The sequence below is a fragment of the Vitis vinifera genome, chromosome 12 (genome assembly GCF_030704535.1).
Source record: "Vitis vinifera cultivar Pinot Noir 40024 chromosome 12, ASM3070453v1".
NCBI classification, from domain to species: Eukaryota; Viridiplantae; Streptophyta; class Magnoliopsida; order Vitales; family Vitaceae; genus Vitis; species Vitis vinifera.
The window spans coordinates 23,729,121-23,753,071 of NC_081816.1; the positions used below are offsets into that span (position 1 = coordinate 23,729,121).

The 23,951-nt window shown below is 29.6% G+C and overlaps 1 protein-coding gene across 1 annotated transcript; it reads left to right on the forward strand.

Moving 5' to 3' along the window:
* Positions 1 to 11,972: 11,972 nt before the first annotated feature.
* On the forward strand, positions 11,973 to 12,786 carry LOC100247270 (uncharacterized). The gene has a single exon (XM_019223438.2). The coding sequence runs from the start codon at positions 12,026 to 12,028 to the stop codon at positions 12,758 to 12,760; it is 735 nt and encodes a 244-aa protein (XP_019078983.1). The 5' UTR covers positions 11,973 to 12,025; the 3' UTR covers positions 12,761 to 12,786.
* The last annotated feature ends 11,165 nt before the right edge of the window (positions 12,787 to 23,951 follow it).

Consider the following 23,951-nt stretch of genomic DNA (forward strand, 5'->3'; position numbering starts at 1 on the left):
AAAAGTTAGAAATTATCCACGAGATAAATGGTAAAAAAAAATGGTAAAAAAAAATGGTAAAAAAAATCATAAAAATGTCTTTTCACAATTTATAAGGGAAAACATGTTCTCTAGATGAATCAACATTTTCTCACCTAAAACATAAATTTTAAATTAAGGACTACATTTTTCCAATGGCGCCTAGGTCATTTTTTTCTCGGTGCAATGCTTCTAAAGAACATTTCATGTCAACTTACATGAAGGGAGATAAGTTGGAACCTTCACAAATCTTCCATGTTTTTCATTTCTAATTTATAAGAAGTAAAGAAGATTCTCAAAAATTTAATTTTAATGTATTTTACATTTATTAACTCTATAAAAACCTAATATATACTACCTTCACATCAAAACTTAACCATTCTTATTGATTTGAGAAACAAGTCTTCCTCAACCCAAACAAAAAGTACTCCTTTGATGTGGATTTAAGCAATTTCCTAAATAAAAACGCCTTTAACGTGGATTTATTTGAAAAACTACATTTGATCAACTCAAAAAAGAATTTTGTATTTGGATTTAATTTTCAAGTTAGTTATTAGAAGAGTTACATTTAATAGACTAAAACAAGAACTCCTTGACATGCATTTATTTAAAGAGTTACATCTTATTAACCCACAAGACAATGTGTCTCAAGCTCATTCATTATCATTTTCCCTCAAACAATAACTCCTTTGATGTGGATTTCTTTGAAGAGTTACATCTTATCAATTCATAATACACTATCATTGTCTCTCAACTTAATAATATGAGCTCCTAATACCTAGATACAAGTAAAACAAGAACTCCTTTAGTGTAGATTTATTTATAGAATTTATATTTGATCAACCCAAATAAGAACTCCTCTTATATGGATTTATTTAAAGAGTTGCATATGACTAACCCAAAGAACTATGAGTCTCAAGTTTATTCATCATTATTATCTCTTAAACAAGAACTCCATTGATGTTGATTTACTTAAAGACTTACATTTGATCACCCATAGGACATTATTGTTGCCTCTTAACAAAATAACATTAGTTCTTGATGACTAGGTGCAAAGAAAAACAAGAGCTCATTTGATATGGATTCATTTTGACAAGTTACATCTAATCGACCCATAAGACTACAAAGTCTCAGCTTGCTAAAGCAACTCTCTAGATCTAGACACTTCAAAATATTGATCCTTTTCATTAGCAACTATAAACAAACAAACAAAATATTCCATTAAAATACTATTAATCATCATGATGTAAAATAAAAAAAAAGGGCGGTACCAAAATTAAATAAAAAAAAATAAGAGTATTTCAAAATTTGAGAGTCTATAACAAGAGACAAAGAAAATGAAAATATATAGTTCACCAACATGTGAGTGTCAAATGGATTTTGGACATATAAGTAAAATATGCACTCAACGCTCTCTCTCTCACACACATATGTATATATAAAGACTTATAGCATCCACTTATTTCTCAAGACTCTATTTATGCACTTTCTTTAGATAATTATCAAGATCTTTTTTCTCTTTTTTCTCTTTTTTCATTTTTTTTTTAAAAAGGCATATTAATTTAACATTTAATTACTTAAATATATCAACATAATTATTTAATTTCCTCATTTCCAAACAAAATCAATTTTTTAGATGCTCAAAGGTAACAGGAAGTTTCATTACCTTTAAAAATTATTGTTTGCACACTCATCATGCCCATGAATAATAATGTTGAAGAGGATTGTTTACTCTTTAGGTTGTCCTATCTTCCAAACCTTATATTTTAAAGTAGAAAAATCATGTCACTCCAATGTTTCAATATAGACAATGAAGAAAAAGCCACTAGTCTTTCCCTAAAAAAAACCTAGACAATGTCATGCTTCACATTCAAGCTTAGTATGCATTTGCTTCTTTTTTGCATCCTCAGGAGCCTTTTCATTATCATTGTAGCTCAAGTCAATAAATTCAACTCATGATGTCTCTTTCTTTTCACGATTGAAATAAAACCTTCTTTCATGTGGATTCATTTTAAGAATTTCACTAGATCAATCCATGGACACATAAGAATCAAATTGCTAAAGTTGCTTTCAGATTTTAAATTGGATTACAAAATGAAAATGAGCTTACACTAAAGAAAACATGGCATAATACTTCTAGTATAAGAGAGGGTTTCTACCTCCTTGGGCTTTAAGAACTCCTTATATATATATATATATATATATATATATATATATGGGAGTTCTAACTAGAACTCAAACTTCTTAAACACTACTTGACATCTTTATAACATAAAATTTTACTTTTGCAAGAGAATCATTCTACTTTTATAGGAAATTATCACGCTTTTTTTCAAGAACTACGTTCAAGTTTTGAAGGAAATTAATCTTATTATGCTTTTTCAAATAACTTTCTTCAACTTTTACAGGGAATCATATTTAGCTTTTGCAAGGAACCTTATTTAGTTTTTGCAATGAATCTTTCAGTTTTTGTATGTAAAATTTTTTAGTTTTTCATTAGAGTATGGGTTTGTTAGGTGGTTCCCTTCACAATCTTACTAGTCATCCCAATTATGAAAATCCTTATTGTCTTATTCAACTTTTGCAGGGAATCTTATTCAGGTTTTGCAAGGAAGCTTATTTAGATTTTGTAAGGAATCTTTTCACTTTTGCATAAAATCATTTAGCTTTTGCAAGAAATTTTTGTTCATCTTTAGAGAGGAATCTATCAACTCTTGTATGAAATCTTGTTTAGCTTTTTAATAGAGCATTGGTTTGTTAGGTGGTTTCCTTCACAATCTTCTTTGTCATCTCCATTAGCAAAATCCTCATTGTCTTAATAATGATGGGTGTATTATGTCTATGATTGAATAAAGTGCTCTATGGATATCATTAAACTCAAATGTGGTTAACAAAAATTCATTTTATTTGTCTATTAAAGACTACAAATTTTCATGAGCTTCTTTTTTATAGTTTGGCAATGGTTATATGTGCTACCTTGAAATACATTTTCAATGGATAAGGAGCAATGCCTTTTTCTTCTTTATGACTATAATCCAAATAAATTTTATGGTTTTACAAAAAAATTAATTAAGCTTTCTCAAATAATCTTGTTCAACTTTTGTTGGGAATCTTATTAAGCTCTTATAAAATATATTATTCAGCTTTTGAAATGAATCTTTCAACTTTTGCAATGAATCTTTCACCTTCTAAAAAGGTTTTGTTAAGCTTTTGCAAGGAATCTATAGGTTTTTCTATGAAATCTTGTAGCTTTTCATTAGAGTATGGGTTTGTTAGGTGGTCCCCTTCAAAATCTTCATTATCTTATGTAGCTTTTATAGGGAATCTTATTCAACTTTTGCAAGGAATCTTATTTTGATTTTGTAAGGAATCTTTCAACTTTTGTATGAAATCTTTCAGCTTTTGTTACAAATTTTCTTTAACTTTTGGAAGGAATCTTTTAGCTCCTCTATGGAATCATGTTTAGATTTTCAATACAGTATGCGTTTTTTAGGTGATCAACTTCACAATCTAGTCATCCCAAATGAGATATCAATGAGGTAACTCCTAGCATTTGCATCATTGTCTCTAGTGGAGAAAATAGGTACGAATCATAATTTGTTGATTCAAAACTTGTCATAAACAAAAATACCTTGCATCTGATATCAATGAGATAACTCTTAGCATTTGCATCATTGTCTCCAGTGGAGAAAATAGGTACGAATCATAATTTGTTGATTCAAAACTTGTCCTAAACAAAAATACATTGCATTCTTTTATAGTGAATATTGTTTCTTAGAAAATCTATCACTATACCAAGATTGAACAAAATACAAAATGGAACCCCAAATACTATTTAATGAAGAAACACCATTATCATTGCGTTGAAAGAATAGAAACACCACCACAAAACCTCATAAACTCAATTTATAACCAAGGCAAGATTCCAATTACCATATCTAGTAAATTCATCTCAACAAAACTCAAAACCAACACCAAATTTCTTAGTTGATATATTCCAAACTCAACAAGAAGAGAATAAAAATTAAGAAATAGGAAACTACATACCCCTTGAATCCTCTTTCTTGTTATAGAACACTTAGGACCACTTTCCCCTTTCTTGGTGCTTTGAGACCCTAGTTTCCCCACCTAAATTCCAACATTAAACAAAAAGCACATAGACTAAGTCATGGATCAAATCTCAAAATCTCAAAAAACACATACCTGTAGAAGGATATGAATCAATACTTTCCCAAACACTTTATGTTGATCTAAAAATGCAAACCTAAGAACAACTTTAGAGCTCAAGATGAGAAGGAGCAAACAAATTTGAGGTATACAATCTACTCAAATAGTTGAAACCCTAAAATGCTCAATTGGCGATAACCAATTTAGGGCTTGTTCGAGGGGGATAACCTAGAAAGCCTCCAAATCTTCTCACAAATGCCCTAAAAAAACAAATGACGATGAAAAAAACCTTGAAAATCATAGAATAAAGAAAAAAACAGTGAATGAATAAAAGAAAAAATGAATTGAAGACTTTTCATATTTTTCTTTAAAACTATTGAAAGATTAGTGAGGGAAAAAAAAAAGAAAAAACAAAGGTCTAAAAGGACTGAAGATTCGCACCAACAACAATGGAAGAAAATTTGGTTCTCAGTACGAGGTGAGTGGGAGAAACATTACCTACTTATATATTGGATCTATGGCAGGGGTCCATTTGTTAGCAGCCCAAAGAAGATACGCCGATTGCCTATTGTGCCATATATAGCAACAACTCATTACTTGCTATATCTATAAGTATTCCTATAGTACCCCACAATCAATCCCCATAGCTACAAAACGGGTGCGAACATCCTTCCACCCACGGCTCAAGTAGATGTGAGGCTATATATACTCTATGGTTGTGGATTTTTCTGACACCTATTAAAATTATGTCTCCATATCTCATTTTCTTGTAGTGAAAATAAGAACTTGTTTGATGTGGATTTACATTGATTAGTTGCATCTGATCAACCCACAAGACTATGGAGTCTGAGCTTGCTGAAGCAAATTCCTAGATCTATACACTTCAAAAAATATAGTTTATAATGCTTTTTTTTCTAAATGTAACCAAAATCAAATCTTTGGACACTCAACAAGTAGTAAAAAACTTTCATTGTCTTCCCAATTATCATTGAGGGTTTTAGAAATATATAACAATGTGTACTTAAAATAGAACATTAAAACATATAAATTAATATATAACAATACATTGTTTCATTTGAGAAATTATTAAAGGTCCATTTGGCCAAAAAAATGTCATATATAACATACCTCCAAACTCTAGAATTTAATTATGAAAATGTTGTCAATGATTACTAAGAGACCCACTTGAGAAAATGGCAAACAACAGCTTCAAAACCTTATTCACATATGAAGAAAAAAAAACTCAATTATTGTAACTATTGTGAAAACTATGAGAGGAAAATAAGAAACGAAAATCATTGAATATACAAAATATTTAAATACTACATCTATACTTCCACTATTGTTCAAGAATATTACAATCTTAAAGCTCTCAATTCCAAAACCTTAATTACATCATATGGACTCTCTCTTTGATTCAAAATATAAGAACTTTGTATTTCAATCAAACTAGATCCTCTTAATAATTTTTTTTATTATATAGGATTATGCTATACATAAAAGTTCCTTATAAGAAAATATATGAAACTTACAAACCGATTAAAAAATGAATTTGAGACACTTTTCAATAACAACAAGAGTGGTTGTAATAGTGTGGTTTATTGCTAAGAAAATCATATTGTTTTGGAAATGATTTTTATTAAGCATTTTAAGAACATCCTTGGACTACTAACTTTTTAAAATTCAAAAGCATTTTTTTTTATATGTTTAATAAGAAGTTTTGTACCTATCTAGCTAACTTTGTTAAAATAATTTATGCCTTAAAAAAGAGTTAATTAATCTTTAAGATAGAAAAATATTGCTTTTCCTAGCAATTTGATTTATGCAATAACTTTTTTTCATAGTTAATAAAAATTTTATAATACTAATTTGGTTTTTAAAAATAATTGTTTTGGTTTTGATTTTAACTTTTGAGTAGAGTCAAAAATAGAAATTTGTCCCAAACGCCTTGAATTTTTTTTTTCCTTGAGTAAATATATAAACTAATCTAAAATTTGCAATTTTTCTTTCTAATCCCTAAATTTACAAATTACTTTTTAAACTATTTTTAAAATTTTGGTTAATATAGAAATTTTTTATCCTTTTTAGAAAAAAACTTATAAATAAATTGAAAATATAAGGTTACCTAAATAGTTGCAATTTGCCCTTTCAAATAATCCTTAAAATAATTGAATAATTAAATTACATTTAATTTTTTATTTTCTCTATTAGTGATTTTAATAGTGTAATAGAAAATTTCATTTTAATAGTGTAATAATCTATAATTAACAAAGGAAAAATAATAGAAAATATAATGTAATATAAAATTTTAATGCATCTATACTAATGGAAAGTGTAATATATCTACAATTTTAATATAAAATAGAAAATATAATATTTCTGGTAAAAAAGAGGAAGATTCATAATATTGTAATATTATTGGTAAATATTTATATTGGTTTAAATTATTTTATTTACATTCATGTTTTCACTTTTTAGAAAAAAAATTTGAAAAAAAATCAAATTGGTGTTTTCACTTTTTCATGTTTTGAACTCAATTTTCTAGAAATAGAAATACAAAATAAGTATCCAAATAGAACATGTTCAACAAATGGGGCCTAAAATTCAATTTTATGAGCAAATAAAAACCATTTTTATGAATTAAAAAAAAAATCAAGATCTCCAATGAAATAATAAATAATTTTTTCAAAATAATAAAACCAAATAAGCAGGTAGCATGGCAAGGTCGCCAATACCACAAAAAGAACAAACATGGAAAATCCCAGTCCTATAAAAATGTTTGTAAAATTTTTTGAAAATTCTAATGTTGTAATCTTCTATAAAATTTTCCACTTTGCTATGCCCTCATCTCCTTCCACTCAAGTTATGTTTGATTTTGGAAAAAATTGAGGGAAAATAGTAGAGAAAGAAAATAGAGAGAAAAAGTATAAGGAAATAAAAAAAATAAAAATATATATATTTAAATTACTCAATAAATTATTTTTATATAACAATCAAAATTCATTTTAATTATTTAACTCTTGTATATAAAGATTAAATAATTTTAAAAGACAAAGTTTTAACTAAATTTAATTATATTTGTTAAAAAAAATCATTTTGTTTAATACTTTTTTCTTTTCTTAATACTTTTTGATAATCAAACATAACCTTAACATTTGCTCAAAAAAAAATTGGGGTCCCACTAATTTTAGGGGCTTAGAATTTTCTTGCTGATTAAATCTAACCTGCCTAGAAACTCCAACTTAACAAGTCTGTCAATATTTTCACCATGAAAAACCAAACCCACCTCATGATTCCCACCTAATTGCTTGACAATATATATAGTCTTCATCTACATACAATCCTTGCAATCTCTTTGTTGGGTGTCTAATTATAGCACTTCTTGACTCTTCCATGTGAAAAGAAAGCATCCTTTCAAAGCTAAAAAAGGAAAAACATTTAATTTTGTGGGGGCAAGCAAAATGGTTTAAGTCCAAGTCAAGGTCAATACAAAATTTTATTCAATGGCCAAATAAAAGAGACAGTAGGACGAGGCATCCTTGCAAGTTTTGATATGTTGAATTCTAAGAAAGCCTTTTTCAATTTTGCTCAGAACCAAACAGAAAAACAAGCAGCTAGATCCTACGGCTAAAAATATGTTGCTTATCTCTTCCCTTGTAATTCTATCAACAATAACCTACCATGGAATCCATGCAATTGATGGACTCAAGACAAATATGCTTATAAAAATAGCCATGTACACTCCAAAACTTCTATAATGTGATGGTACTTCGGAATAGGCTCCCACTAAAGGGTTAAAAAATTGCTCTTGTAAGAATGACATGTTTTTTTTCTTCTTTTTTTTTCTTATAAGAATAATCCTTTTGGATTTTGAAAAAAAATTATCATGGACCAGCAAGGACTTGGAAGCATCATGTTGGTGGTCGATATATTTTCAAAGTATGCCACTTTCATGGTGGCATTTGCCATCTGCACTGCGGATGAGGTCGCATGCTTGTTTATGAAGAACGTGGTTAAGTACTAGGGGCTGCCCCCACATCTTGACTCTTGAAAATTCAAAAGCATTTTTTTTTTAAGTTTAATAAGAAGTTTTGTACCTGTCTAGCTAACTTTGTTAAAATAATCTATTGCTTAAAGAAAAAGTTAATTAATATATAAGATAGAAAAATATTACTTCTCATGTAAATTTGATTTACACAATAACATTTTTTTTCATATTTAATGAAATTTTTATAATACTAATCTTGTTTTTAAAAATAATAGTTTTGGTTTCGATTTTAACTTCTAAGTAGAGTCAAAAATAGAAATTTGTCCCAAACACCTTGAATTTTTTTTTTCCTTGAGCAAATATATTAACTAATCTAAAATTTGCAATTTGTCTTTCTAATACCTAAAATTACAAATTACTTTTTAATATACTTTTAGAATTTTGGTTAAAATAGAAATTTTTATTCTTTTTAGAAAATATTATAAATAGATTGAAAAAATAAAGTTACCAAAATAGTAGCAATTTTCCCTTTCTAATCTTCAAAATCATAAAATATACCAAAAATCCTTTTCCCTTTCTCATGTATTTAATGCATCTATACTAAAGGAAAGTGTAATATATCTACAATTTTAATATAAAATAGAAAATATAATATTTTTGGTAAAAAAAGAGGAAGATTTATAATATTGTAATATTATTGGTAAATATTTATATTGGTTTAAACTATTTTATTTACATTCATGTTTTCACTTTTTGGAAAACTGTTCACTTTCCTTAAAAAAATTTTGAAAAAAATCAAATTGGTGTTTTCACTTTTTCATGTTTTGAACTCAATTTTCTGGAAAATGAAAATAAAAAATAAGTATTCAAATATATTCTCTAACTTATTTTCTAATTTTATTTAAAAATAAAATAAAATAAAACATGTTAAACAAATGGGGCCTAAAATTTCCATTTTAACAAGCATTAAAATGGAAAACTCATATTTATTAGTAAATGTAAATGCACTTATATTATAAAATCATAAGGCAATAGTTATGCACTTTATCACATAATTTTTAAAAAATATTGGAATTTAAGAATTAAAATGACAAATGACCTTTTTATATTAAATCCTTTAGAATTCCATGCTAGGGATGACAATGGAGTAGGTTTTTTTGGGTACCCACCCCGTCCTGCCCCTAGTGGGACGGGTATGAGTTTTAAATAAATGGGTTTGGGACAAGTTTGGAATTTTTTTTAAAACCCAGGACGGGTTCAAGTATTACCTTGTCCCTTGCCCCCGCCCCACCCCAATTATATATAAAATTAATTTTTTTATTTAATTTTTATTTTTCTATTTTTAATATATAGATAATAATAAAATACTTTTTAATAAAATAACTTATAAAAAATTATAATTATTTAATTATTTATAAAATATATTTATTTTAATGTAATTAAAAATTTTAAAAGTATTTTTTTTTAAATTAATTTTTTTTTTAAAAAAAAAAAGTTAAATGGGGCAAGGCGAAGCAGGTATGAGAAATTCTCATACCCGCCCTACCCCAGCCAGTTTAATTTTTTTTAATGGGATAGGAATGGGAATTATTTTGAATAAATGGATCAGGGTTGGGATGGGGTGACCCGCCCCATTGCCATCCCTAATCATGTTGGAAAGTGAATTTTTTTTGTCATGGAAATTGGTGAAAGTTTTTAATGTAGTAAGCAAATAAAATATCAAACCCTCTATACGAACACTTAAACATATCAACAAAAGAAAAACTTTATATTATACCTCTTACATGCCTAAGTGGCACTTGGTCATTTACTCTCAACTCTTAAGTGTATACTCTTGAATGCCTCAATTTAATTTAAGATACTCTTTAAGGCTTCAATTTTAAAATAAAATAAAAATGTGTTTTGTGAGTATGTCTTAAAGTTAATTGTTAATAGCATTTATATGCGATTTTAAGATGCCTTTAAAACCTTTATTTACTTTGATAGTATCATATATATCATGTCAATAGACTACTACAAATATTGTATATAATGATGTTCTCTTCCTTGACACTTTTAAAAGACGTAAATATTTGGTATGATTTATACCTTACATTGACGCCTAGTAGAGAACCAAGTAATAATTGCACTTTATGGAATGAGTAATGGTGTTTATAATCTATGGGGCTTATATATAAAGGTACTATCTATTAAGTCATGTGAAATAATTAAAATATAATTTGGATCAAGACAAATCACTTATACTATTGAATCTTATGAGCTTATTCATGTATCAAATGATTTTGATTTAATCAAGATTATCTTCAAGGAATCAACCTATATTATTGTTTAGGCCAATGTAATGATTGAATTAAAGATGCATTTAGATGTTGTTTGTTTGTTATTTTTTTTTTTTTTAAAAAAATGGTGAAAGTAACTTGCTTTCATATGTTAGATAGTTTGTTTTTTAATTCATTTATTTATTTATTACATACTTTTTAAAAAAAATTATTGAATGGAAAAGGTTATAATATTTGACTTTTTTCTTATTGTTAAAAGTGACGTATTGATTTTTCTTTACTTCTTAATATTTAATAGAAATAAAATATTGAAAAAACAAACTTAATATTTAACATCATTAAGTACTATTTAGTCTTAAATTCTATTTAGAATTAAGCTTGTTATCAAATAATGAAGTTAAAATGATTTTGATGGTTATGTTTTGACTAATATTAGTAAGACACTAATTTATATTCAAGAGTATTAAATATTCTCAATTATATATCATAAAACCTCATATTCTTGTTGAAGGTAATTAATAAAAAATAAAAACCAATTTTATAAACAAATAAATCACTCTTTCCCCAAAAAATATCAAGTTCTTCCATGAAACAATAAATAATTGTTTTCAAAATAATAAAACCAAATAAGTAGGTACCATGGCAAGATCTCCAAATTCCTTAAAAGAACAAACATGGAAAATCCAGGTCCTACAAAATTGTTTATAAAATTTTTTGAAAATTCTTAATGTTTTAATCTTCTATAAAATTTTCTGCTTTGCTCTACCCTCATCTCCTTCCACTCATGTTCTATTTGGCTTTGGAAAATTAAGGGAAAATAATAGAGAGAAAATAGAGAGAAAAAGTATAGAGGAAGAGAAAGTGAAAAAAATAAAAATATATATGTATATTTAAAGTACTCAAAAAATTATTTTTATATAATACTCAAAATTCATTTTAATTATTCAACTCTTTTATATAAAGATTAAATAATTTGAAAAGATATAAAGTTTTAACTAAATTTAATTATATTTGATAAAAAAAATCATTTTGGTTAACATTTTTTTCTTTCCTCAATATTTTCCGAGAATCAAACATAACATTTACATTTTCTGTAAAAAATTGGAGTCCGGCTAATTGGAGGGGCTAAGAATTTTCTTGAGGATTAAATCTAGCCTTCCTAGAAACTTCAACTTAATGTGACAAGTTTGTCAATATTTTCACCATGAAAAACCAGAACCACCTCATGATTCCCACCTAATTGCTTGACAACATATGTGGTTTGAACAAGTAGTCCTAGTCTCCATCTACGTACAATCCCGGCAATCTCTTTGTTGGGTCTCTAATTATATGACACTTCCATGTGAAAAGAAAGCACCCTTTCAAAGCTAAAAATGGAAAAACATTTAATTTTGTGGGCAAGCAAAATGGTTTAAGTCCAAGTCAAGGTCAATACAAAATTTTGTTCAATGGCCAAACAGAAGAGACAGTAGGACGAGGCATCCTTGCAAGTTGCATCTTGATGTGTTGAATTCTAGGAAAGCCTTTTTCTATTTTACTTAGAAACAAACAGGAAAACAAGTAGCTAGATCCTATGGCTAAACATATGCTGCTTATCTCCTCCCTTGTAATTCTATCAACAATAACCTGGCATGGAGTCCATGCAGTTGAATTTTTTGTCACCAATAATGCAGGAAACAGCGCTGGTGGCATCCGATTCAGTGACAAGATCGGTGTTGAATACAGCAGGCAGACACTAAAATCCGCCACTGATTTCATATGGACGATCTTCCAACAAAACACCAAAGCCGATAGGAAGGAGTCCGTGCAGAATGTTACTTTGATCATTGAAAATGGAAATGGGGTGGCGTTTTCTTCCAACAGTGAGATCCACCTCAATGCCAACTACCTTGGAGAGTACTCCAGTGACGTGAAGAGGGAATTCACTGGAGTTATTTACCATGAGATGACACACATTTGGCAGTGGAATGGCAAAGGACAGGCCCCAGGAGGTCTGATAGAGGGAATTGCAGATTTTGTGAGGCTGAGGGCTGACTTGGCCCCAAGTTTCTGGGTACAACCAGGGCAAGGTGATCGCTGGGATGAGGGCTACGATGTGACGGCCCTGTTTCTGGACTACTTCAACAGTCTTAGAGATGGATTTGTAGCAGACCTCAACAAGAAGATGAGAGAAGAGTACGATTCAGACTTCTTTGTGGAGCTTCTGGGGAAGACCGTTGATCAGCTCTGGAGTGATTATAAGGCTCAGAATGAAACTGGCCATGTAGGTGGGACATTGTATGAGTGTGTAGCTATTTTGTATGCATAATGTTTGGCAGAATGTTAATTGTTTTGTTGTTTATAAATTGAACACTTGAAGTAAATAGAGAAGCAGATTCTGCCTTCATAGGCTTTCACTAGAACTCGAACCCCTATAATTAGCCATAAATGCCCCTCTATGGTGGAAAAAAGAAATTATTCTAAACAACTTTTTGATATTGCTTTTTGGTGGTACTAGGCTTGATTAAGAATGTCATGGGAAAAAATGTTATGAGGTATATCAATAAACTTAATTCTTTTGTGACAATGAGTGTTTCCATAGATGTTCTAGGTTTGGACTAGAGAAATAACCTCTTCGAGATAGCCATGTACACTCCAACAAGGGTGTCTCACAATGTGATGGTACATTTGGAAAGGGAAATGTCTTGGTTCCTGGTAAAGTATTGGAAATGAGCTCTTGTAATTTTTAGGGTAGCCTAAGAAGGTAGTCTCTTTGGTCCTATGATGAGATATTACCAAATCTTAAAATTCAAAATATCCCATTTACATGTATATATATGGTTGACCACCTTAAAATTTTTCATTAAAATTAAATGAATGAAACTAGAATCCCTTCTAATATCACATTCCTCGAGTTACCCTAGAAACTTCAAGGTAGATGTATTATAGTCAATATTGCTTTAGTATCTCCAAACAAGAATTGTTTTCAATTTGGTTACTCAATACCTCAATCAAGTAACCTTCATACATATAGCATGCTATTAGGATTAGTATATCTACAAGGCCATCCAATAGTTTAAGTTACATACTCCCATAATCTAGTCTCTTTTAAGATAATTCGCTTGAAGAAAACTCGTTAATTTTGAAGCAAGATACACATAAGCCTTATGGACAAAGAAAGTAATGACATTTTTAGATTTCTTTAACAAAAGAACTTCAGTTTTTCGTCGACTTTATAGTTAAAATTTGGGAAACAGCATCATTCAAAGGGATTGCATGTTCTTCACTACTTCATCCTACCTTCCAAACCTTATATTTAGAAGCACCTACATTAATTCCACTCCAACATCTTAGCAATGGCAATGGAAATGGTCTAGGTCTCCTGCCAAGAGGACCCAAACAATGTCATGCTTCACTTTCAAGCATAGATGACCTTCATTTCTTATTTGCAACCCTAAGAGTCTTCTCATCATAACCATCATCTCTCATCTTTGATTAGTTATGACTTAAGAGGAATCTCAAAAGATTGTTTCTTTTCTTCAACAACTGCAAATGAATAAACAAGATGTTTGATTAAACTTATACTTTAATCTATGAACTAGAAAAATGGTCAAAATCAAATTAGAAAAATATAAGAGAATTTCAAATTTTAAGAGTTTATAAATAGAGAATAATTCTTCTAAAGACCACAAAAAAAAAAAAAAAAAAAACCTATCCTAAGTGCATACCATGTGGTCCTACCACTAAGAGGAAAAGGCTCCATACGGTCCTACCATAAGGATTTTTGACATATATAAATGCACATGCACAAATGTACATACATACAAATACATGCATGTATATATTAAATGAAAGGAGTTTAAAGATACTTAGAACTAGATATATCACTATAAGACAATTTCCTACATCAACCATGCGTATTTTTAAGAGTATACTTTTGTACTTTCTCTAGATTATGATTTAAACCAATCATTTTCTTTTTGGAATATGTAAATTTTGATTGAAAATATAATTTACTAATTATAGAACATTTAATTATCAAATATATCAACAAAATCATTTGATTTTTTTTTGTGATTTCAATGTAAATCAAATTTATGGACACTCATAAAGCATATAGCAAGAAATTTCATTACCTTCAAAATTATCTATTGGATTTTCATTGGGCCCATGAATAACATTGTTCAAGAGGATCCATTTTTTGGACACTCATAAAGCATATAGCAAGAAATTTCATTACCTTCAAAATTATCTATCGGATGTTCATTGGGCCCATGAATAACATTGGTCAAGAGGATTGCTTGATCTTTGCATTTTTCCTACCTTCCAAACCCTATATTTTAAAGCATAAACATCACTCCAACTTTAAAGCATAGGCAATGAAAAAGGCCCTGCATTTTCACCAAGAAGACCCTAGCAATTCCATGCTTCACATCTAGGCCTAGTTGTTTCCTTCTTGTTTTCATCCTCATGATCTTGTTTGTTATCATTTTTTAGTCGAGTGAATATATTGAGCTCCTCATGACTCTTGCATTTTAGGAGAAAAATATGGCTTGGTTCCATATAGATTTATTTGAAGAATTTCATCAAATCGATCCATGGGAGCATGAGTCTAAGATTGCTAAAGTTGCTTCCTAGATTATAAATTGGAGTACAAACTAAAATAAAATAAAAAAAGCATACACTAATTAAAGAAAACACAGGTAGAACACTTCCAGTAATAGAGTACTCAAAATTTTCCTTCTTAGGCTTTCAATAATGCCTTCTATAAGGGAGTTCGGGCTGGAACTCAAACCTCCTAATTTGTAAGGAATCTTTTAACTTTAATTTGTAAGAAATTATGTTCAGCTTTTGCAAGCAATCTTTTAGCCTATGTATGAAATCTTGTTTAGCTTTTCAATACAGCATGAGTTTGTTAGGTGCTCCCCTTCACAATCTTCCTAGTCATTCCAGTCGTCAAAATCCTTGTTGTCTTAATAGCAATGGGTGTGTCATGTCTATTGTTGATAAGTGCTCTATGGATGTCATAATCCTCAAATGTGGTTAACAAATATTTATTTTATTTTTCCCAAAAAGACTAATGATTTTCATGAACGTCCTTTTGATAGTTTGGCACTGGGGCTATATGTACTAATTGGAAATAAATTTTTAATAGGTAAGGAGCAATTAATGCCGTTTTCTTCTCCATGGCTATGATCCAATAAGGTCTTACCTTATTATTATTCATTAAGGCTCAAGATGAAGATGACCTCTCAAAGAATCACCTAGCCCATAATAAGCAATAATTGCCCATCCATGGGAAAAATAACTATTCTAAATAGCTTCATTATGTTGCTTTTTAGTGTCAATGAGCTTAATTAAGATTGTCACCAACAAGAATATTATGAGGTACCATAATATTTGATTCTTTTCCTTATGAAAATAAGGAGTCTTTTGCATTGATGTTCTTGGTTTGGACTTGACAGAAATATACTTACACAAAATACACATACACTCCAACACTTCTATACTATGATGGTACTTTAGAATACACTCCTACTAAAGTGTTAGAAAATTTGCTCATGTAAGAATGACATGTATTGATGCACATTCTTATATTTCTTTTTTCTTATGAGAATAATCCTTTTGCATTTTGAAAAAAGATTATCATGGACCAATCAAAGCTAAAGGTTGATTTCATTGGGAATTAATACTTGTTTGTGACAAGGTAACTATATATAAACAAAAGTTTACTCATAACAATCATCAAATAAATTTGATATTAAATATATAAATGGTGTAAATTTATTGACGGTTAACCATAAAAGAAGTTTAATCATGGAAAAACAAACCATTAAGCTATTGTTTCGATATACTTTCCATTTTCTCTTTCTTTTTTTAAAAAAAAAAACAAAAGTAGTAATAACTTATATATAAAATGTTAAGTACAAACTTATGTTATGCTCTTCAAAATTACTTTAAAAATTCTTGAAATTTGAACAAGTAAAAAAAAAAAATTAACTTTGATTATGTTTACAACAATCTTGAAAAAATATTATTTATTTAACATATGTCTCAAACATTCTTGTACTTTATATAGAAGTTACTATTATTTTCTATCTTAACAAAACAAAAAAAAAAAGTGTATCCAAACGACATCTAAATTCAAAAGGAAAAAAACTTAGAAATTATTCATGAGATAAATGGTCATAAATATGTCTTTTCACAATTTGTAAGGGAAAAAATGTTCTCTAAATGATCAACACTTTCTCACCTAAAACATGAATTCTAAACTAAGGACTACATTTTTTCAATGACTAGGTCATTTTTTCTCGTTGGCATGCTTCTAAAGAAATTTTCATGCCAACTTATATGAAGGAAGATAAGTTGGAAGCTTCATAAATCTTCCACGTTTTCATTCCTAATTTACAAGAAGTTAATAAGATTTTCAATAATTTAATTTTAATGTATTTTACATTTATCAACTCCATAAAAACATAATATTACATTTACATCAAAACTTAACCATTCTTATTGATTCGGAAAATAAGTCTTCTTAAAAAGTCTCATCGACCTAAACAAGAACTCATTTGATGTGGATTTAAGCAACTTCCTAAATAAAAACTCCTTCAATGGGGATTTATTTTGAAGATTTACGTTTGATTGACTCAAACAAAAATTTTGAATGTGGATTTATTTTTAATTTATTTATTAGAAGAGATACATCTAATGAACCCACGAGACAACCAAGTCTCAACTTGCTAAAGCAATGTCCTAAGTAAAAACCCCTTCATGTGAACTTATTTGAAGAGTTACATTTGATAGGCTAAAACAAGAACTCTTTGATGTGCATATATTTAAAGAGTTACACCCAATCAACTCACAAGACAATATGTCTCAAGTTCATTCATTATCATTTTCCCTCAAACAGGAACTCCTTTGATGTGGATTTATTTGTAAGAGTTACCTCTCATCAACTCATAATATACTATCATTGTCTCTCAACTTAATGATGTGAGCTCCTAATACCTCAATGCAAGAAAAATAAAAACTCCATTGATGTAGATTTATTTGTAGAATTTATATTTGATTAACCTAAACAAGAACTCCTTTGATATGGATTTATTTAAAGAGTCGCATATGACCTGACTCATGCCCAATTGGTGTCTCAGCTGATTTGTGTTCAGCTGGTGCTCCTTGATTGAGGAAGTGATCAACAAAATTTATACCTATAACACCATACACTAGGGTAGCAAATACAAAGCTACTATAGTATAGTGGCTCTAAGGATCGTTCACTGGGAATGATGAACAAGCAATCAAGGATACCAATTCCAAGTGAATTGGTTTTGTTTCATTTCACGGTTAGCTTAAGGAATAAAACACAAACTTTGATTGGTAAAGGTTTAGACTTAAACTAACTAACTTAACAGAAGTTTGGAATAATTTAGGAAGAAAACATTCCTTGGAGATTTAGGTTCACTGGGGTGGTTCCTCATGCAAAAGACATAGCTCCGGTCAGATGGTTCATTTCCTCGCATTAGAGATTCAACTTAGAGTCAAGTCTCTAACCGGTGATGTACAGAGACTCCTTCAATTAGATTTCACTTTAATTCTCTCACTGATGCAACTTGCAATGGTTCATGCCTCTCACGAGCACTTACCATTCAAGGTGATCTTTAACCTTGGACTTCCCTTCACAAACTCGCAAGAGATAACTAATGGATGTCTCCTAGGAGTCCAAAAGCTTACCAAGTGTTGGTAATTCCGGAAAATCCTACCTTGAAGTCACCTACCAGAGGCTCGCAAGGGGTAAACTAGTGCATTTCCATGGTTGGAAATCACTTGCCTTACCAAGTGTTGGCCTAGGTGACTCCAAGGTGTTTTAAGTTAACTAAAAACATTGAAATCACTAAAGGATTTCACTTCCTCTTCATTACTAGCTAAAACCACAGAGCTTTGCATTCTTGCACTTGGAACCTTCCCCGGCAACCTTAGCTCCAAGGAATTGGAGGTTTAGTTACTCATTCTCTGGGGAAAACTCCTCAGAGAATTCATAACTTAGAAATAAAATGAAAATACAAAGTGAGAAGGTAAGGCAGTAGAAAGAAAAAGACCTTTACTAGCTTACCAAACGTTTACAGAAGAAAACTCCTCCTCGAGAACAGGCTCTCGAGAGGTATTTATATCAAACTAATATAAAACTAATTCTTACAAAGATATTTGGTCTTTTTACTAACTTAAAAACTAAGGAATCATGTAATTGGTGGTTTACAAGGAGTATTTTGGGATTTAGACAACAAAAATCTAATGGAAAATATCTCCCAATGTCGGTAGCAAGCTTCGGGAGGCTTCAGGAGCCATTTCGCAGGAGAAAAGTGGTGTCTGCGAAATTTCGCAGACACCCAAGAGGGCTGCGAAATTATTTCGCAAGACTGAGCTATCTTCACCAGGCTGCAAAGTTGGCTTCCATCTTGAAGTTTCCAGCTCCCTTCTCGCGGCATGGTTCGTGCATCGTCAGAAGGAGAAACACCTTACTGTACAAAAGTGCTGCGAAATTCTCGCAACACATGGCTGATTCCGCAACACTTTAGAGTGTCTGGCTTGTAATGGCTGCAACTTCTTCGTTTCAACTCCGAATTGCACACCGTTTGAAGCATTGGATTGTTAACTTCCTGAGCTTTGAAATGGTATATAGCTTGCATCATTTGGACTTCAGAAAGTGCTCCAAAAGTGGCTGCTACGACTGTCATCAAGAATAGGCTTCATGACAGATTCTCTATGCTTTTTCTCCTTGCAATCCGGATTCACTCTTGGCAATTGAATTCTAAGCTTTGCCCAAGATTCCTCATAGCTCTCCTCATTCTTTACTTGCTTTGGTGATCAAAATACTAACAAAAACACCAAAACTTACACAAAGTGATCAAAATTGCTTTAAAGGATCCTTAACATGTCAATTGAGTTAAAAGGCCTAAACTACTACTCAAAAGTGTTAAAAAGGATTAATTAAAGGCTATCAAATAGCACTTTTTGAGTAGTAATCATGACCGACCCATAGAAGGTCTTGAGTTCATCCATCATCATTATCTCTTAAACAAGAACTCGTGTTGATTTATTTGAAGACTTAGGTGGTGTTTGTTTTTTTACTTAATTCTAAATAGAACCTTAATGCTTAATAGTGTTAAATATTAGGTTGTTTGTTTTTGTAGTATTTTATTTCTATCAAGTATTAAAAAGTAAAAAAAAAATCAATATGTTATTTTTTCTATTTAGAAAAAGCTACATATTTTGGCTTTTTCTATTTAGTAAAAAGTTTATAATAAGTCGTGAAAAAGTAGAAAAACAAACAACCTAAATTCTAAAACTAAATTACTTTCAGCAAAAAGCCAAAAAAACAAACACCGCCTTACATTTGATAACCCATAAGACATTATTATTGCCTCTCAACTCAATAACACTAGTTCCTAATTAATGACAAGGTGCAAAGCAAAACAAGAGCTTGTTAGATGTGTTTTCAATTTGAAGAGTAACATTTGATTGACCTAAGAGACTATGGAGTCTCAGCTTGCTAAAGCAACTTTCTAGATCTAGACGCACTTCAAAATATTGATGCTTTTCATTAATAAATGTAAACAAACAAACAAAATGTTCCATCAAAATACTATTAGTCATCATGATATAAAGAAAAAAGACCAAAATTAAATTAAAAAGATAAAGAGTGTTTTAAAATTTTAGAGTCTATAACTAGAGACAAAAAATAAGAAAAAAAGAAAAAAAAATGTATAGTTCACCCGCATGTGTGTGTCATATGGATTTTGGACATTTAAGTAAACATGTGTATACACACACACAAACATATATTTTTATTGTGAAAATTGTTAGTAAAATTTTTATTTTGAAAATTATTGTTCCGAAAGTGCTGAGAATTTTCACTACCAAAATTATTTATTTGATTATTGTTCATTGGTCGATTGTTGAGTTGATTGAAATTGCCTTGATTTTTCTTTTAATTGATGTTTTGAACTACAATATTTGTTGAGTCTTGTAGGGAACACCATTTGTTATATCTAAATAATTCTCTTGAATCAATAACATACGTTTAAATTCTCCTATCCTAATTTCAAAAATACCTCTAGACTTTTAAATTCTCCTACATCAATTTCACCAATACCTCCAGGTTTGGTGCTGATAGATGTCACAAAGGATTCAGTCTCAAGACTCGAATCACTTAGGATATGCTTGATTTGCTCTTCCTATGGTACCAAATGGCCAATTGTTGCCATTTTGTCCACAAACCCTTGCATATTTACCAAGTATCCAGTCATTGAAAGTGTACCTTGTTTTGTAGATTGAAGTTGAATTCGATGCTGGCTAAATCTTGCACTAGATTGAGAGGTGAACAACTTTTCCAAATAGTCCCAAGCAGCAAACGAGGCTTAATAGTAATGAGAAAATCTATAATTCGGAATTGTCTGATCACGCCCTTGCCATCGCAGATAGAGGATTAATAGTATTGAAGTTTGGGAGAGTTTTTGGAAAAAGAAACTATGATAAAGCTTGACATGATCTTCTAAATCATACTTCATTTATTGTGAGAATTTGAGATACCCATAATAGATAACTTGTGTTCGTCAAGCTTAACACTGAGAAAATGGTCAAGAGGGTTTGATGGAAGCTAGGGTGGCTAGGCTAATTGAATTTCAGCAGCTAGATTATCCTAAACATTGAAGAACACTGGGATGTTTGATCTCTAGTGAATGATGCCATTTTTAAGCGACGGGTTCTAATATCATGAAGAAAATTGCAGGTATTTGATTCACTGTAAAATTAAATTACAATGAGGAGCTGCTACACTATGTAATGAAATTGAAAACTGAAAAATACAAAATTTAAAATAAAATTATCTAAAGGATTGGCAAACTAATTGATCCTAATCCCTGGAAACAAGTCAATGCTCATCAAGCTTCAACTTGGAATTTTTCCTGGCCACGGCTGATTGTCTTAGTGATCATTTTTTTTCTTCAGTCTTTTTATGTTAATACTTGGTTAATGTGAAGAAAGAAATCGTCAACTCAGTTGATTTAATAGTCCTCCCGCATGACGGGATTTAACTAAGGATTATGATAAGTGATAACGTCATTTACTCCTCATTACCTATCCCCATTTTTAAAAAATGGTTGAATAGGGGAATTTCCCAAACTCATCTTATCTCATCATATATATATATATATATATATTAAAAAAATTATATGTTTTTTTAAAAAAAATTATATTAAAAATAAATATGATTCAAAAGAAAATAATTTCCCAAACCCTCTAGCGTCACCTCTTTATCAACACACTATAATCTAACAACGAAAGTGAAAAACATATTTAAAGCTAAAAAACATATCATACCTTTTGTTAGTCAATCATGAATGTCTATTACACACTTGATGAATTTGCACTAAAAATTGTCTCTAAATTTTGAATAAAAACTGTCCAATTCTCTTTGTTCTTGCTCTCTACAACTATCATTGCAATAGGGAATAAACCATTATTTCAACCCAAAGCTACTACTAGAACACCTTAGTATGACCTCTTCAAATGACAGCCATCCAATCCAATGAAAGGTCTACATCCATTTATGAAGCGGCTTTTCATAACCTAAAATGATATAAACAATCTTTTGAATGAGCAAAATTTTAAGTATCTCTAACAACACTAATCTTCCTTTTGATCTTGCACTAAAAACATAATTTTTATCTTAGCATCGAATTTTGGATAATAAAACAATTTTTTTTTCTTTTTTACAAAATGTAGATGTTGTATCAATTGCAACACTGAAACTATGATATTGAAATCAATAGGTTTGCTTTACTTACTTATCGAAGTTTGGTTAATGCATTGAGTCATTATCAAAATTTTGATACCATACTAATATGTTTTGTATTGAAATTCCAAATCTTAAGTCTTAGTTATACTATCAAGATTAATTTTGATACTATAGTGGCCTAAATTGAAATTTTGATGTCAAATTATGTTCATCCTTTAATGTCATTTTCGGGTTCTATCATATGAATGTTTTTTTTCATTTGGATCCATTGTCTAATTTAACTTAAGGACTTATTTTGTTAAGCATCTTGTGGAAATTGAAATAACAAATCCTTATAGACCAATCTTGAATCTTATTCATACAATAAATTTGTTTAATCCACATATTTCTTTTTCTTTTTTTTTTCTGTTTTTATAATTTATCGTACCTTGTTGTATACTTTTTGTTAGTGCATAATACAATTTTATGTTGATATCGATAACATTGTGAAATTTCCTCTACCTCCTTAATAGAAACAATTTTCTTATTCCTATTTTTAAGTAATCTAGATGGAGTAATGAATAAGAAATGGAATCAACTTTTAAATTCCTATTCCTAATTTCAATATTTTAGGCACATGACTAAGGGTAAATTATAACCAACACCCAAAAAACAAATCCTAACTTGGACCAAATTGAAAAGTAGCTTCTTTGCTAATTTACCTATATATATTAAACCTTGTTGAAGGATGGAATCTTCAATCATTAAAGTGCAGATCTAAGCAACAAATCACCATCCACAAAACCTGAATGAGGTCTCACTTCATTTCATGAGGTAATTGTTTTATTAAATTATGTCTAGATTCCAATATATATTCCCAGTAGAAATATTATTTATAAATTAGTGAATAGCAAGCTTTGAAAATTAATTAAACAGAAATATGGTGTATGAATGTTATTTATAAACCAATGAATTGAATTGTGAGTATGAATATTGCCTATAAATGAGTGAATTGTAAGCGATGCATGAACTATGGAGTATGGCCGTTACAGCTCAAGCTTCAATTGTTGATATGTAATAACTAATTCTTTTCTTATATGAACCCTAAAGATAGAGATTTTCTAAAAGATACCAATCTTGACACAAATGGTGATGTTTTCGTCATGAGAGTGCCTTTGTGAATAGATCAATAAGTTGATCTACTATATTTAGTTATGACATAAAGTGGTGATGATGGCTTTTAAACAAACACTTATGACAAAAAGTGAAGATCATGGCTTTTAAACAAAAGTTATATTTAGTTCATGAAAAATATAAAGAAAATAAAATAAAAAAGAAAAGTGAAAGAAAAGAATAAAGAAAAATAAAAAATAAATTCAAAGTCAATAGATTTTTTTATATGTTTTTTCAAATTTGTTTTACTTATTTTTTTTCCATTATATAAAAATTAAATATTTTGAAAATTTACAAGTTTCTAACTAGTTTTAATTATATTTGATTCTTTTTTAGATATTTTTCATAAAGTGAAATTAAATATAAAAAAAATCATTTTCTTTAATATTTTTTTAAATATTTTTTGGAAACCAAACATAGTCAAAGTGATTCAATATTCTAGAATTTATCCATATTAATCACAATTACAATATCGTCGGTAATTACCTTATTAGTGCAAGGCGAATTAGGAGTTATCTCACAAGAGGCCAAAACGTAAAACTTGTCATTATATTTAAACTTTTTGTCTCTTCATC